Consider the following 16,213-nt stretch of genomic DNA (forward strand, 5'->3'; position numbering starts at 1 on the left):
GGGAATTGCAGTCAATGTCATGAAACAAAATGTGTATGAACTGCTGTATGGAAAATGAATTTGCTCTGTAAATTTTCACCCAAATCACAATAAAAATTAAAAAAGAAAAGAAAAGAAAGGGACCATCTCCCTTTGGCTTCCTTCTTAGGCTGCAGAATAATGGCTTCCAAACATGACCATGTAAAAAAAAGAAAAAGAAAAAAAATTAAAATTAACTAATGGTACTGAAGAAAGAAGTCCAAGCTGCACTGAAGGATTTGGTGAAAAACAAGGCTCCAGGAATTGACTGATTACCAATAGAGATATTTCAACAAATATATGTAGCTCTGGAGATGCTCAACCATTTATGCTAAGAAATTTGGAAGACAGATACCTGGGCAACTGACTGGAAGAGATCCATATTTGTGCCAATTCCAAAGAAAGGCAATCCAACAGAATGTGGAAATTATCGAACAATGTCATTAATATCATACTCAAAATTTTGCTGAAGATAATTAAAAAATGATTGTAGCAGTACATCAACATGGAACTGCTAGAAATTCAAGCAGGATTCAGAAGAGGACGTGAAACAGGAGATACTGTGGCTCCTATCAGATGAATCTTGGCTGAATGCAAAGAATACCAGAAAGATGTTGATCTATGTTTTATTGACTATGCAAAGGCATTCTACTGTGTAGATCTGAACAAATTTCAGATAACATTGAGAAGGATGGAAATTCCAGAACACTTACATGTGCTCATGAGGCATCTGTTCCTAGACCAAGAGGCAGTCATTCAAACATAACAAGGGGAGACTGCATGGTTTAACATCTGTAAATGTATGTGTCAGTGTTGTATCCTTTCACTATACTTATTCAATCTGTATGCTGAGCAAACAATACAAGAGACTGAACTATATGAAGATGCATCAGGATTGGAGGAAAACTCATTAACAATCTGCAATATGCAGATGACACAAACTTGCTTACTGAAACTGAAGAAGACATAAAGCATTTGCTGATGAAGATTAAAAGCCAAGGGCCTTCTGTGTGGATTACATCTCAACATAAATAAAACAAAAATCCTTACAACTAGACCAGTATCATTTATCATGATAAATGGAGAAAAGATTGAAGTTATCAAGGATTTCATTTTATTTAGCTTCATAATCAATGCCCATGGAAGCAGCAGTCAAGAAATCAAATGACATATTGCATTGGGCAAATGTGCTGCAAAAGACTTCTTCAGAGTGTTTAAGAGCAAATATGTTACTTTGAAGAGGTATGCCTGACCCAAGCCATGGTATTTTCAGTAACCTCATATGCCTGTGAGAGCTGGACAATGAATAAAGAAGACCACAGAAGAACTGATGCCCTTCAATTGAGGTGTTGGGGAAGAATATTGAATACACCATGGACTGGTAAAGAATGAATAAATCTATTTTGGAGTACAGCCAGAATGCTCCTTAGAAGTGAGAATGGCCAAACTTCATCTTTTGTACTTTGGTCATACTGTCAGAAGGGATCAATCCCTGGAGAAGGATATTATGCTTGGTCAGCAAAAAAAAGGAAGACCTTCAATGAGATGGACTGATACAGTGGCTGTAACAATAGGCTCAAGCACAGAAAAAATTGTGAGGATGGTGCAGGACGTTCTGTTGTGTTATGAGTCAGAACTGACTTGATGGCACCTAACAACATTATCTCTGTAAGGAGTCCTGGTGACACAGTGATTAAGTGCTCAGCTGCTAACCAAAAGGTCAGCAATTCAAATATACCAGCTAGAGAAATCCACTGGAGAAGTATGTGGCAGTCTGCTTCCGTAAAGATTACAGACATCAAAACCCAGTGGGGCAGTTCTACTCTGTCCTATGGGGTTGCTATGATTTAAAATCGACTGGATGGCAATGCATTTGGCTTGGGTTTGGTATTATCTCTGTAGTTTTCTACTGAAATACAGCCTTATGCCTGGGAAGGTACATGGGAACCAGCTGTAGCCATCACCACAGCTGTGGTGTCAGCTCAGTGTGCCAGCTGGGAAAAGGACTCTAGGGACTCTCCTATGGGGCTTCTGCTTGTGGAAGGGCAGATGATAAAGAGAAAGACCTAGAGAAATCCAGCAGGGCTAGGATGATTGTGTATGGAGGTGAACTTCCGCCTGAAGCAAATGTGCTGCAAAAGACCTCTTCAGAGTGTTTAAGAGCAAATATGTTACTTTGAAGAGGTATGCCTGACCCAAGCCATGGTATTTTCAGTAACCTCATATGCCTGTGAGAGCTGGACAATGAATAAAGGGCTGGAGCAAGCCCTTTGCTCCAGCAAAGGTGTCTAGGGCTGCCCTGCAGTGCTGGACACCCTGCCCAACAGCTGCCCATAGACGAGGCTGGTACTGACTGAGGAAAGAGTTTGAGCTCATCCATGCCCATAATCTACCTTGGAAATGTGGATTGGAGGCAGCCTCTACCTCTTTCAGAGTCCCCCTCGCCAAGACAGACATATGGACTAGTCCATGGAGGATGTGGAGACTACTGAAGCAATTCTGTAAGTTCTGTTAGACTAAACCCCACCCAGGCATGAGAACTTGCAGTTGGCAGCTCAGACCAGTAGACAATGACAGGGAGCCAAAGACAGGGGCTCTGCTTGCCACAGTCACATGGGACAGGAGGCCTGGAGCCCCTCCAATTTCTAGGGCATGAGAAAGGGCTGCAAGCCTCAAGATGGCCATTAGTGAGTGCTGCTGGGTCCAGGACCTCTGGGGGCTTAGACATAGGTTTGGCACAGAAGGCCCACCTGGGAGGAAGGTGGAGGCTCTCTCTAGGCCATCAGATGATAGCCCCAGTGCATACCTGTCACCACATCCTCATCACCTCCTAGGCCCATGGCCATTACAACACATTCTGGGTCACCTTTATAATTTAGTCCAAAGCCAACTCTGCTTCCTTATGACTGCATGCTTCTCAACTTAAATTCCAGAGGATGGGAATCCAAGGAGCCAGCTCATCTTCTTGTCGACTTTGGGTTTGGCTCTTGGCAGCGAGCCCTCCCTTCTCTTCTAGGCTACCCTCTCAGGAAGAGACCTATGAGCATCCCAGCTCTGCCCAACCTGGCCTCTGGGCCGAGGTGTATGTAATGAACAGGGTGGGCAGAGGTCCCCTTGGGCTTGGCTGATTTCGAAGGATCTTGCCTCTGCTCCTGGAAGGTTCAGAGGTGACTGTAGGCCTATGAGAGAAAGAGGAGAGAGGCCTCAGTAGCTCAGTGGATAGAAAGAGGGCCAGTTGGTGTGGAGGTAAATGTCTGAGACTAGATTACTCTGAAGAATTTTTGGTTTCCTTCCCTGAGCTCTTGAAAGGCAACCAGCAAGTTTATCTCAAAAAACAAAAGAAGCCTGGCCTATTCCACATTATAAATACAGTTGCTCATCAAGCACACCAATACCTAAAAGCTCAGCTGGGATTCCAGTAGATGCCCCACACATATCACAACAGGAAACTATAGCTCAACCACCTCCTCACCTCCAGTTCTCAATCTCCAAATACAGGCTCTTTCTTGCCAAAACAATTAGAGGCAGGCCATAACCACAGTGCCCTGGATGCTTATGTGTCTTCAGGCTTCCCTGAAGGCACCATCTGGGTAAGCTGTCTGCAGGTCACCTTACCGTGAAGAGGCCCCTTTTAAATCATTGCCCTGAATCCTGTGTGTGTCAGCCTGGATTTTACAGACAGGGTAAAAGGCAGAGACAGGAAATGGAGGTGAACATGAGATTCATGTTCTTCAGAAGGTGAAGAGCAAGATGAGATTTCACAAACCCCAGGCATTGGTGCCCCCAGCTCCACGGCTGTGCAACTGGGGGAAAAGCAAGCACATCTGTGCTTCATACTGCCATTCTTAGCATGGCAGTGACAAATGTCCCCCCTACCCCACCGTCTGCCCTGTATGCTTCCCAGAGGGGAGGAGGCTGCAAGGTGTGGAACTCCTTTGCTGTAAATTATTTGGACTTTTGGTTTTGGTTCTTAGAGCAGAACTGCACACATCTGAGGCCAATGAGTGGGGACTGACCAGACCAAGAGGGACCACCTGGGAGCTTGGTGCTAACTAAGCCTCAACAGTGGTGAGGCCAATCAAGGGGCTTCTTGAGTGGGAGACTGCAAACATTTGGCTCTTGGGGGAGGGGGAAGGATTCCTCTGGGGACATGGAAGCTCTGTGCTGAAGAATCCTAACCCCAACCTTGTCCCAGGGTGGAAACATCAGTCTGGGAGATAAGAGATTGGAAATTTATCAAGAAATAAAGGACCAACACCAGAAACAACAGAAACCCTGGACCCTGTAGAAGGCAAAGCAGAGCCCAGAAGAATCAGAAGCTGGTGCCTGCTGAACAAAGAAGTGGCAGCAGAGCAGTTGGAGAGGATGGCTGCAATAGCACCAGAAGCAGTGGAGACCACGAGTAGGCCTGCACAAAAGCTAAAACCCAGGTGGAGAGCTGTAACACTTGGTGGTGAGACACCCAGGGCAGCAGTGATAGGCTCAACAGCAGGACCAGCAGGTCCACAACATCTAGCACAAGCAGAAACCCAGACGCTTTGGGTAGCACCCATGCAGGGTGCTGTCCACTCCATCTCATGAAGCAAAGCTGCAAGATGGTGAATGATGGCAAAAGATCCCATGCAGGGGTCTGCTTGCCAAGCCTATGGCATGCTGAGCCAGGGTCTATTTGCCAAGGCTGGGGCACCTCTTTCAGGATTTGGTCACAGAGCAGTTCTACTTCAAGAGCTGTCCTGATGCCAGCCCAGATCTTGGCCTGGCCCAGGGCTATCTCAAGGCTGTGGGTTGAGAGGTGATCCAGTCAGCAATGGGAGCAGAGCCAGCAAAGAGGAGAGAAAAAGAGAGAGAGAGACGGAAGAGAAGAGAAGAGAGAGACAGACTGACTGACTGACCTGCCTGGTCAGCCTTCTGAGCCCAGGGGTCACCACCTCATCATGGAACTTCCTATTGTTTGCTGTCTGCTTTCTATGAGTAATAAAATGACTTTCACTGTGCCAACACTATGTGTCTTGTGTGTGACTCAGTTGGACCAGGTGGATGTAGCAACCATGGAGGGGTTACTGCTACTGATTGGAGTCCTCATCCTACTAGCCTTGTGATTGCTTGGCATCTTAGGACTGCCTCTGAGGCAATCTACCTTTGCAACATAAAAGCAATAGAGTAGAGAGATCATGGAACCCACATGCTGATATGGTAGAGATCATGCTGCACTCTTGAAAGTCTTCTGAGTTCTCAGTGTGCTGGCTCAGTGTACTGAGCACACACTATACTCAGTCCCAGAAAACTGAAGGCCAGACCAGGGGCAAGATCCACTCTGCAAAACAGGAAAACTGAGGTCGCATAGTCAGGTCCTGTCTATGTCACATGGCCAGACTGCATGACAGACCTGGATTTGCCATGATCAGATGCTTGGTCTGGGTAAGTTGGGCCCCATAGTGGTGTGAAGCTAGGGGAGCTACAGGGTTGTACATGCCGACTGCTCCGTTTCTTTTACATTGCTCATGCTGTAAGAGTCACTTCTTCTCATGGGAGAAAATGTGGAGGCTGAGTCCTAAATCTTTTGTCTCCATGGTAACATCAACCAAGTGGCTTCCCTTTCTCTGGCTCCATGATCCTCTGAAACAGGAGAGGAGTCTTAATTCTCCTCACCTCATTCATGGAGTGAGAACTACCACCGAAGCGTCCATCTCCCAGGGTATACGTCTCAGAACCCTTCTCTGAGCACAAGAACCACTGGTGAAGCCAAGTGGACCCTTGAGATTGCCAACTTGTGCTCCCTTAGCAGGTGTGCATGGTTCGAGATGGGTCAAGCTGGTTCTCCTCAGTACCCTGGGAAGCACTCAGGGCCGCTGTGCTTTATTACTGGATAGAGAAGCAAAGAAAACAAGAGAGAAAAGAATGTAGCCAACTCAGAAGGGGGCCTCGGGGCCTGCTGTCCTGCTTCCTGGACTCACCCTGTGAGGCTGACTTCCTGCCCAACTCCCATTAAGGACATGGCCCTGAAAGCTGTGTTTGAGAGAGCTTGAGAGAACCCCCCCAGTACTTTAAGCAAACATGACTTGTAAGACTTCTAGCCTCCAGAAATCCCAAGTATCTGAGAAGTGTTAAATGCAAGCTATTCATGAAAGTGAAGAGGCAAATAAAATCCTTACTTCTATGAATTGTATGGTCCCACCTACTCAGCTGGATTCCCTTCCTCAGAAAGGAGCCAGCTGGTGAGGCTAAGAGGAAGCTTACTAATATCTGCTTCTCTGCCCATGGGAATCTGCCCTGGCAGTGCATGGGGCTCTCAGAGAGTGCCTGGCCACCTTAGCAGGAGACAAGGGGTATTCTCCACCTCTGTTATGACAGACGGGGAATCTTAGAGGGGGCCAAGCCAGCACACAATAAGAAACACTTGCATTTCCCAAGGGATTAAAGCGGAAGCTGTTATACAGTGAAAGTTATACTTTATAAAGTGAAGTTATACAGTGAGATTGGGAAAAACAATAGGAAACAAAAGAGAAACTCCCATTTATTTAGAAGCCAAACAATGGGCATGCCTTCTCCCTCTTCTACTCTAGCCCCTCACCTGCCCTGTCCTGAGGTGCATGCACTGCCCACGGTCTTGCTCCCAACCTGATAGGCAGCTCCTGCACTGCCTCCCAGCCCAACACACAGGACACACACACAGCAGAATTCCTAAAACTCTTGACTCGCTTTCAAAATTGGTAAAGGAAGGTTTGATAGACCATTAGTGGTAGGTGCTTTATTGAATCACGCTCTCTGAAAAGTAGGAAATTCAATTGTAGAGACAGTATGCTGGATGACTTAATTAAGCTGATATCTCATCCTCCAACCATTCTGGACAATGGGGGTAACTTAATATCTAACTAACTAACCACATAACTAACCAATGGACTGGATGTTTACTGAATTACAAGCTACCTGCTCTTTATACTACCTGTCAGTTTGTTGTACTGTAGTGGCTTGCATGTTGCTATGATTCTGGAAGCTATGCCACTGGTATTTCAAACACCAGCTGGGTCACCCATGGTGGACAGATTTCAGTGGAGCTTCCAGACTGGGACAGACTAGGAAGAAAGACTTGGTGATATACTTCTGAATTTTAGTCAATGAAAATTCTGTGGATCTCAATAGAATGTTTTCTGATATAGTGCTGGAAGATGAGCCCCCAAGGTTGGAAGGCATTCAAATGATATAGTGGCTGCAACAATGTACCACAGAATGAAGATCATGAAGATGGTATAGGACTGGGCAATGTTTCCTTCTGTTGTATGTGGGGTTGCCATGCATTGGCAACTAACAACAACAAACGATTTGACACAATTAGCAACAGCAAAGCTTTTTTCAGAAAAGGGTGTGCTGCCTTATGTGGCAGTCCCTCCAATACCAATTTTAGGGAGCAATGCTCAGCCAGCTGAAGATGCCATGTCTGTAATCACTCTTCACAAGTCCTCTGCTCAGAGTTCCCCTCCTCACTGCTCAGACTCTTACTCTCAGAGGCCTTGGCCACACACATGCTGTGGTCATTTCTTTGCCCTCCTTTTTTGCTCCTTCTCCTGCCCATCCAAACCCCAAGGGTCTTTCAAAGCTGCCCTCCTCCTCCACAGAGCTTTTTCAGACCACTTCAGCCCTCACAGGGTCTCCACCCCTCATGATATTGGCAACCTGCCTACTTACCCTTCTCTGGGGTCTCACTCTTGGCTCCCTGCACCCTGCTCCCTCTAGGATAGATAGTCCACATAGCAATGCAGGCAGGCTGTTCCATCATAGAGGACTAGCTCTGTGGCTTCTCCCAATTTTTTTTCCCCTTTGGAAACACCACCCTTTACTTTTCTCCTCTTTTCTTCCCATTCGAGTTGCTTTTCTGTAGCTGTTTGGTTGGTTCAAAGGAAAAAGAAACAAAGGCATAGAACATAGCCAGAGCCTTTGTCCTCCTGGACACTCCCTCTTCTGATGCGTGTATGATATGTCCATGTGTGATGTGTGGTATAGAGTGTGATGTATGGTGTGTGTGTGTAGTACATGGTATGTATGGTGGTGGTGGTAGTATATGTGTAGTGTGTGTATATGTGTTCCCCTGAACTCTCTCTTTTAGACTGATTCTCTGCTATAATACTTGAAGTTTCTTCCACTCTGCTGGGTGAACAGAAACCAGACTCCACAGAACAACCTCGTGCAGGGGATCCGGGGAGCTCCTTATTAGGCCACTTGGGTGGGAGGCAGGCTTGGCACCTGAGAGGAAAGAGCTGCTGTTCCAGGATCCTCCCCTTCCTTGTCCTGATTGGCTCTTTTTTCTACTCCTTTGTTAGGTTTCTGGGCTGGAGCTCCTCTCTTATTTCACCTGCTAGGCCCCCCACCAAGACGTGCTTGCTCCTGTCCACTCCCCTTCCTACCTCCTGCTTTGGTATACTCAAAACACAAACATTAATGGGGCTGGGGGTGGGGACCCTTGCTCTACAAATATAGCCTGAACACAAGATTCTTTTAAAGGGAATAAGACATTGGAAGTCCACAGCTTTGTGTAACGTTTTCAGGCCACTTTCTTATCTGCTGTCTCTGAGTCTCAAAGTGCCCCTGAGGGGTTGGAAGGAGAGTTTTCATTACCAGCATCCAACGACTGTGGTAACTGAGGCTGGGTAGCCTACACAGCAGATGCCAAAGCTGGGATTAGAAACTAGGTGTCAACTCACAGCTCAATGTCTTCCACTGGGTCACAACGCCCTAAAGCAGGGTCAAAGTTACAGAAATATGATTTCTACAAAATGACTGAGAAGCCAGGCAAATCCATCATGAGTGCCTGTGGATTTCTGGGGTTCTGGGTGGCCTGGAGGGAGGGGTTAGAGGGTCCTTCCAACTGTGCACTGGTCCTGGAGCCACAAGCCACCTTCACCTCTAGAACGACAATCTGGTGGCCTAACCCGTCTCCCAGTGGAGACCAGCCAGGAAGGCCACTGTCAGAAAGCCACTACGTGCCCCCCGTCCCCCGCAGTTGCCAGGGTGACCTATGCTGTAGGCTGTTCAGCTTCGTCTTGCCCTAAATCCTTCTCCCTTTGCGTCAGTTGTGACTCCTCAGAGAGCAGAGGCAGTATGCACCAGCCTGACCTGTTCCCCTTGGAAGGGAAAATGCTGGCCAAGATTAGAGTTCAGCACCTCTGGGCTCCAAAATAAACAATAGTGGGCAGTGGCACATCAAATGGGACCCTACTGCCAAGCCTGGGATAGCACATACATGAGCTGTTTAGTAACAAGAACCAGGACTTCGAACTGGTTTAAACTGGTTTGAAGCCCTGACAAGAACAATGATAAGGAAGTTACCGATTGCCAACAGTTATCAAGAACATACTATGTATAGGCCCTGTTTAGGTACTCTACATGCCTTCTTTTTTTTTACTGTACATGCCTTCTATTAATTCATTAAATACTCATAACTACTCCATGAAGTAGTTATAATCACACATCCATAGTTCCTTACCCACAACCTTGGGGCCAGATGCATCTCAGGGCCTTTTGGAGTTTAGAAACGCACTAATGTTTCGAAGCAAAGGGATGAATATTCATACTGCTGTTGTTGTTGTGTGCCGTTGAGTCGGCCCCGACTCATAGCGACCCCTCCTTGGGTTGCCGAGGCAGTATCACTACAGAAGTAGATTGCCCAACCTTCCTTCTGAAGAGTGGCTGGTGGGTTTGAACCACCAGCCTTCTGGTTAGCAGTCAAGTGACATAGGTACTATGCTACCAGAGATCCCAATATTCATACTAAATGGAAAAAATAAAACTGCAAACAGCCTCACCTTTGTTCAGTTTAGGCCTTGTGCTCAATGAGTTTTGGCACTACCTTAAGAATAAACTTTCTGTTTTTCAGAACATTCTGAATCTAAGAATTTTGGAAAAGAGGTTGTGGGCCTACACAAACCTCATTTACAGATAAGGAAACCAGGTGCAGAGCAGTGAGCAGTGCATCTGGGAGCAGGCAGGAAGAAGGTACTGAGGCTGGGGTTCTAGACTTCCACGGGCTTAAAAATCCTCGGTGGTTGGTGAAAGAACAGTGCAGGGGACAGTTTTCCACATCTGGGCCCTGAGGAAAAGTACCCAGGAGGCCACCTGGCCTTGGCCAGCAGATTCCACTCCCAGGTCCTCTGCAGGGCTCTGGCACAACACAGACACACAGACTCAGGAGCTAGGCAGGAGCTAGCAGCCATGAGGATACTTGGTACCTTTGTGGTAGATGGGCTGCTAGCATTAGAGGGGCTGCAGGCGGCCAGGGTGGTCTCACCTCCAGACAGATGACAGAGCCCTGGTGCTCCTGGAACACCCGCAGCTGCGCCCCACTCAGGATGTCCCAGGCGCGGATGGTGGCATCAGTGCTGCCTGTGAAGGCTGTATGGCTGGGCGTGTCCAGTGCCAGGCACAGCACAGCGCCCGTGTGGCCCCGCAGTGTCTGGTAGCAGCAGCCACTGGCCACCTGCCACACCTTGGCTGTGCCATCAGTACTGCCTGTCACCAGCAGCCCCCCAGCCACATCCTCTTCCTTCTTGTAGGGGATGCCATGGAGGTCCCGGGGGGTAGAATAGGCTAAAGTCAGGACGCAGTTGTGGTGGCCCCGGAACTCCTGTAACATCTGTCCCTTGTCTACACTCCAGCAGCGAGCTGTCCGGTCGTAGGAGCTGCTGAAGAGCTGGTTGTCAGCCACTAGTATCCTGGTAGCAAGAGGGGAAGAGTCAGCGGTCAGATGGCTGGGCTGGCCACAGGGTTATACCTCTACTCTGCAGGTCCCACTGCCAAGGGTGCCTTTGGGTGACATCCTAAGTGTTCAATTGTCCAGCTACTGAGGAAGAACAAGATGCTCCTGGCAGATAGAAGACATGAATCTGAAGAAAGAAGGGGGTAGGGCATCCCAGGCCCCTGCATCAGGAGAAGACAGTGATGGGCCCCAGGCAGGAGACTCAGCCTCTGGGCTCTCTAATACCCACAGAATGAGACCTAGACTCAAAGTTTCCCAGTCTGGCCCCGAACATTCTCCAGCCACACTTCGTCCCACCCCTGCATAGATATCCTGCTCTTTGCTGGAATCCACACAGCCTCCTGTCCAGCCAGACTCAGTACAGCAGCTAGAACAGCCTCTCCCTCTCTCTACCTGGTCAGACTTGCCTTCTGAGTCCATCCCAGAGTCCCTTCCTCCAGGAGGCCTCCCTGAATTCAGTCTCACAGTTGTCTTCCCCTCAGCTGACTTCCCCTCACATGCTAAGTCCACATGTCCATCTGGACTTCACCCTCATTTGAACCAAGGCCCCAGGGAAGGCCTTCAAAAATACTTAGCCCTTAGAAGTTGCTCAATAAATGATGGGAAGTGGGTAGAAAAGGAAGAAGGGAGAGAAGGAGGTGGGGAAGGGGATGGGTAGGGTGACCATCTGTCCCAGTTTGCCCAGACGGAAAGGTTTCTGGGAATATAGCACTTCCAAATTTAAAACAGGGACAAACTGGGATGAGTTGGTTACTCTGGGCACAGGTCAGGTTCAAGTGGCTGGGTGGGGGTGTTTCAGATTGAGGACCCAGGAGAAACCCCTGTAAGTGTGCCCACCCATAACTTCCTATAAAGGTCAGAGCCCAAGAAGGGACGCAGGTGAGCAAGTCCTAAGGCCTAGTCTCAGAAATGAAGCTGCAGTAGAGGGCAGGAAGCTCTGGCAGGGAGTGTATGGCATGGGGTATAGGGCTAGTGTCAAGGATCTGCTGTCAGCTCAGAGCAGCAGAACCTCATGAGGGCTAATGTCTGGTGGCTAGACACTCAAGCTCCAGGGTTTCAAGCAGTAAATAGTCATGATCCTTATTCTCTGATGAATATGAAGGTGGCCTTCAGGAAAACCCACAGGAAAACGTACACAGACTCTTGCCTGTAGCTTCAGAGGGTTCACATTCCCTTGTTGAGAGCCCCTTTGCTTATAGGGATGCAAATAATCATAGGCTTTAAGGTCATAGCTGCAGCTGGTTGGTGTTGCTGGGCTGGGGGTGTGCCTGCTGAGAGAATTTTATGCGTGGGGACAAAGAGGCCCACCAAGCATCGGGAACCCAGCTCCATCTCAGTACTGGAGGCACAACTTGGCCTTCAGACTTCTCTGTGAAAGGCCTGGAAGAGGTCTGGCCTGGCTGCAGGACTCATGTACTCTAGGCCTTTGGGTTTTTAGGGCCCTTCAGACAATCTTCATTTTCACAAGGAACATGATGAACTAGGACTGCATCAAAGTAAGAATTATGCTTCTGATGACTGGCTTTTCCCTAGAGTTTCATGAGACATGCATTTCTAAAGTAAAATAGACACCAGTGGGTAGTGTTACAAGGGGTAGTGTTGTCAGAGAGGCCTGCAGGTGTGGCCTCAGAGCCCCTGCCTAATGCTCACACATCTGGGCTGGCTCTAAAAACTCAAGAGAATGTGAATCCTATACTCTCATCTCAAAGATATTGCACATTTGTGACCAGAGTTATAAATAATGTAAATATCTACCCAGTATGTGTGGAAGAGGCAAGGAGTCCCTTTTAGTGAGTGGCTTGAAGGTGCCCAGCAGATGAAGAAGGCAGGAAAACCTCTCCCTGACCTCCATTAGCCACTGTGACCTTAGGTCTCAGCTGGCTAACTTGCGCACTACTAGCTACTTCTTAGAAGTATATCTGGACTATTAAGGTTCAAATATGTATTCTGCCACTGTTAGACACACCCATGTAAACACATGCAATTTTTCCTGCCTTCTTCATCTGCTGGGCACCTTCAAGCCACTCACTAAAAGGGACTCCTTGCCTCTTCCACACATACTTTATTTTAATGACAAGTGTCTCTTTCAAGAAAGGCAGCAGGACCAGAAGAGGCCATTGTGAGCTGTAGGAGACCTGAGTTCTGTTCTGGTCCCTTTACTGTAATGCCTGTCTGCTTACCCTTAGGTGATCCTGTGCTCTCTGTGCCCCAGCTGCTGGGTGGCAGTGGCTGAGCTGGGCCCTCTACTGAAGTTTCTTCCAGACAGACTTCTCTACTCTTAGCATCCCAAGTCAGCAGAGTGAAGTCCTCTGGTTTACTGTTATTTTCTACTTAGGAGTACTCCCTAGCTCTTGCCTTATGGGGACTGCTCTTTGGAGGACCCTCTGCTCTATAGTTACTAAGATCACAGGTCTGGCCTAGCTTCCCATTCACTGCCCTGATGGTTAATCACCTAACCACTATAATTCCCTTTTCTCTCTGCCTGCCCCAACCTCAGCTGGCGGACCATCTTGTAGCAATGTTTTATGAATTCCTAGGGCTGTACTCAGATGAACCTCTGGCTGAATGCAGCGCCTTCTCGGCAGGAAGGCCTGCGGGTGGGGGCACCAAGCCTTCCCCTTGAATAGACATTCCCTCAGGAGTCTGACAGGGCTGGTCAAACCGCCCCAGCTAAATAAACAGTGTCAAATTGATCTGATCAGCAAAGGAATTTCTACTGCTCAGCTCAGACCAAAATTCAATAAGGAAAGGAAAAATCCAAAACTCCTTGAGAAGAGAAGGGGTAGGATACTTTTGACAACTACACAGAAAGAAGAGGTTTAAAAATATCCATGATTCCATCTTCACAAAACTCCCATTTTTCTCCTCCTCCACCTTGAGTCTACCATCAGTTATCAATTTAGCAATTAGCTAAATTGATGTGTCCATCAATGGGAGCAGTAGGCACTAAAGCCTTTCCTTACAGCCAGCAAAGGGCCGTGGCACTGCCAGGGCCCCCAAGGGTAATGTTGGGCACAAGTCAAGGTATTAGAGGTACTGCCATGGAATAGGAGCACTGGTGGTGCAGTGGTTAAAGCAATAGGCTGTTAATTGAAAGGTCAGTGGTTCAGACCCACCAGACTCTCCTTGGGAGAAAGATGTGGCAATCTGTTTCTATAAATATTTCAGCCTTGGAAACCCTATGGGGCAGTTCTACTCTGTCCTGTGGGGTTGCTATGGCTTGGAATCGACCTGACAGCAATGGGTTTGCCATGGAAGAGTAAATGAGTCATCCTGGTCCTCTGCTTCCCAAACTCCCACTGTATCCTGAGCATTAGCACTGTGTACTTCTGTTCTGGCCCCCCACTGCTGTCTGCTACTGACCACCTCCCCTGTATCCAGGCTTCCCAAAGGCAACACCCACGTCCTACACCTCTGTCTCCTCAGCCTTGCTGGGTGGTGAACCTGACTAGAGGCTGAGGCCTTACTGACTGACTGCCCATACTGACCTGTTCACAATGGATGTGTGTCCTCGGTAAATGGCCAGACACTGGCCAGTGAGCACGTCCCACTTCCTGATGGTGTGGTCAGCGCTGCACGTGAAGGCAGCTTCACTCTCCAGCTGACAGAAGGTCACATAGCTTTCGTGTCCTGCAGACAGGGGGAGAGGTGAGTACAATGTGCAGTCCACTGCTAGTCTTTTTTTTGGGAAGGTGTTTGAGAAGGGGAGAAAGAGAAGAAAGCAGGGTCAGGGAATGTTTCAGACAGATCCAGAGTCAAGGCTAGTAAAGCCTTTTTAAATGATGGTTTAAGTCTGGGAGACTCTCAAGATTCCCTGGATCCTTTTATCCCTCTTCTACAATACCAGACTGCTGCCTTTTATCCCTCTTCTACAATACCAGACTGCTGGGCAAGGAGCCTGTGGTTCTACTCACTGCCTGTGCATAAGTTACTTAACCTCTCTGTGCCTCCATTTCCTCATCTGAAATGGGGATAGTAACAACGGCTACCTCATAGGGCTGTTGGACAAACTTAGTCCAATGCTACCCACATAGTAAATGCTGTGTGTCTACTGCTTTTCTCACATTCGGGCATAGATACTGTGCTAGGCAGAGTAAAGGCCCCCAGAGATATCAGGTCTCAATCATACCTCAACTGTAAATGTGACTTTATTTGGACAAAGGGTCTTTGCAACTATGATTAAGTTAAGGATCTTGAGATAGGGAGATTATCTTGTATTGTCAGGGTGGGTCTTAAATGCAATCCTAAGTATCCTTATAAGAAAAATGACATGATTTTATAGGTAGCAAACCCCAAAGAATCCATTTTTTTTTATTAGAGCTAATTAATAAATACACCCAAATTGTAGGATACAAAAATGAACACATAAGAATCAATTTGATTTCTGATTATATTCAATGATAATCTGAAAAGAAAATTAAGAAAACGCTCCACTTATAATAGCATTAAAAATACTTAGTAATAAATTTAATCAAGAAGGTACACTTGTACACTAAAAACTATAAACAATTCCTGAAAGAAATGAAAAATCTAAATAAATAGAAGTGCGTGGGTGGTGTAAATGATTAATGCGCTCAGCTGCAAACCAAAAGGTTGGAGGTTTGAGTCTACCCAGAGGCACCTGGGAGGAAAGGCCAGTGATCTACTTCTGAAAAGTCAGCCATTGAAAACTCTAAGGAGCACAGTTCTACTCTGACACACATAGGGTTGCCATGAGTCAGAATCACCTCATTGGCAACTGTTTTTGTGACTTTGTGCCACTCTAACAGAAATACCATAGGTGGATGGCTTTAACAAACAGCAGTTTATTCTCTTACAGTTTAGAAGGCTAGAAATCCAAGTTCAAAGTGCCAGCTCCTGGGGCTGGGTGAAAACACCTCAACCTTGACCTTCAGCTCTGCCTCTTGCTCCTGGCCCACTGGAGCTAGAGGAGTCTCTTCACTCAGGCAGCTGCTGAGGCTAACAAGCCTAAGGTTCACAAATAAAGTCGCACAGTCCCAATAATACCAAACAACACAGCAGGCCACTCGTACAAGTCCAGAGACAGTTCGAGGATCGGCAGGAAAACGTTATTGTTATGTGCCATCAAGTGCTTTACTTATCCAAGGTCTCTTTCCTTTCCATATAAAATTAGTGATTGATTTTTCCATATCCCTAAAAAATGTTGACGGGATCTGAATTGGGATTGCATTGAATGTGTAGCTTGCTTTGGGTAGAATCGACATTTTCACAATGTTCAATCTTCCTATCCATGAGCATGGGATGTTCTTCCATTTATGTAGATCTCTTATAGTTTCTTGAAGTAGTTTCTTATAGTTTTCTTTGTAGAAGTCTTTTGTGTCCCTGGTAAGATTTATTCCCAAGCATTTTATTTTTTTGGTAGCTATTGAAAATGGTATTGATTTCCTTATTTCTTTTTCAGCAATCTCTTTGCTGGTGTAGAGGAAT

General features: G+C 47.1%; 1 protein-coding gene across 1 annotated transcript in view; it reads right to left on the reverse strand.

The window, feature by feature from the left end:
- The window catches only part of WDR86 (WD repeat domain 86), a 60,850-nt gene that overhangs the window by 8,506 nt on the left and 36,131 nt on the right, over positions 1 to 16,213 (reverse strand). The window contains exons 2-3 of the mRNA XM_007950150.1: positions 14,254 to 14,395; positions 10,298 to 10,721 (exon numbers count right to left, since the gene is read on the reverse strand). Coding sequence (XP_007948341.1) covers positions 10,298 to 10,721; positions 14,254 to 14,395 — 566 coding nt within the window. The remainder of the gene's footprint in view (positions 1 to 10,297; positions 10,722 to 14,253; positions 14,396 to 16,213) is intronic.

The sequence above is a fragment of the Orycteropus afer genome, unplaced genomic scaffold (genome assembly GCF_000298275.1).
Source record: "Orycteropus afer afer isolate SDZICR_OR568_19922 unplaced genomic scaffold, OryAfe1.0 scaffold00264, whole genome shotgun sequence".
NCBI classification, from domain to species: Eukaryota; Metazoa; Chordata; class Mammalia; order Tubulidentata; family Orycteropodidae; genus Orycteropus; species Orycteropus afer.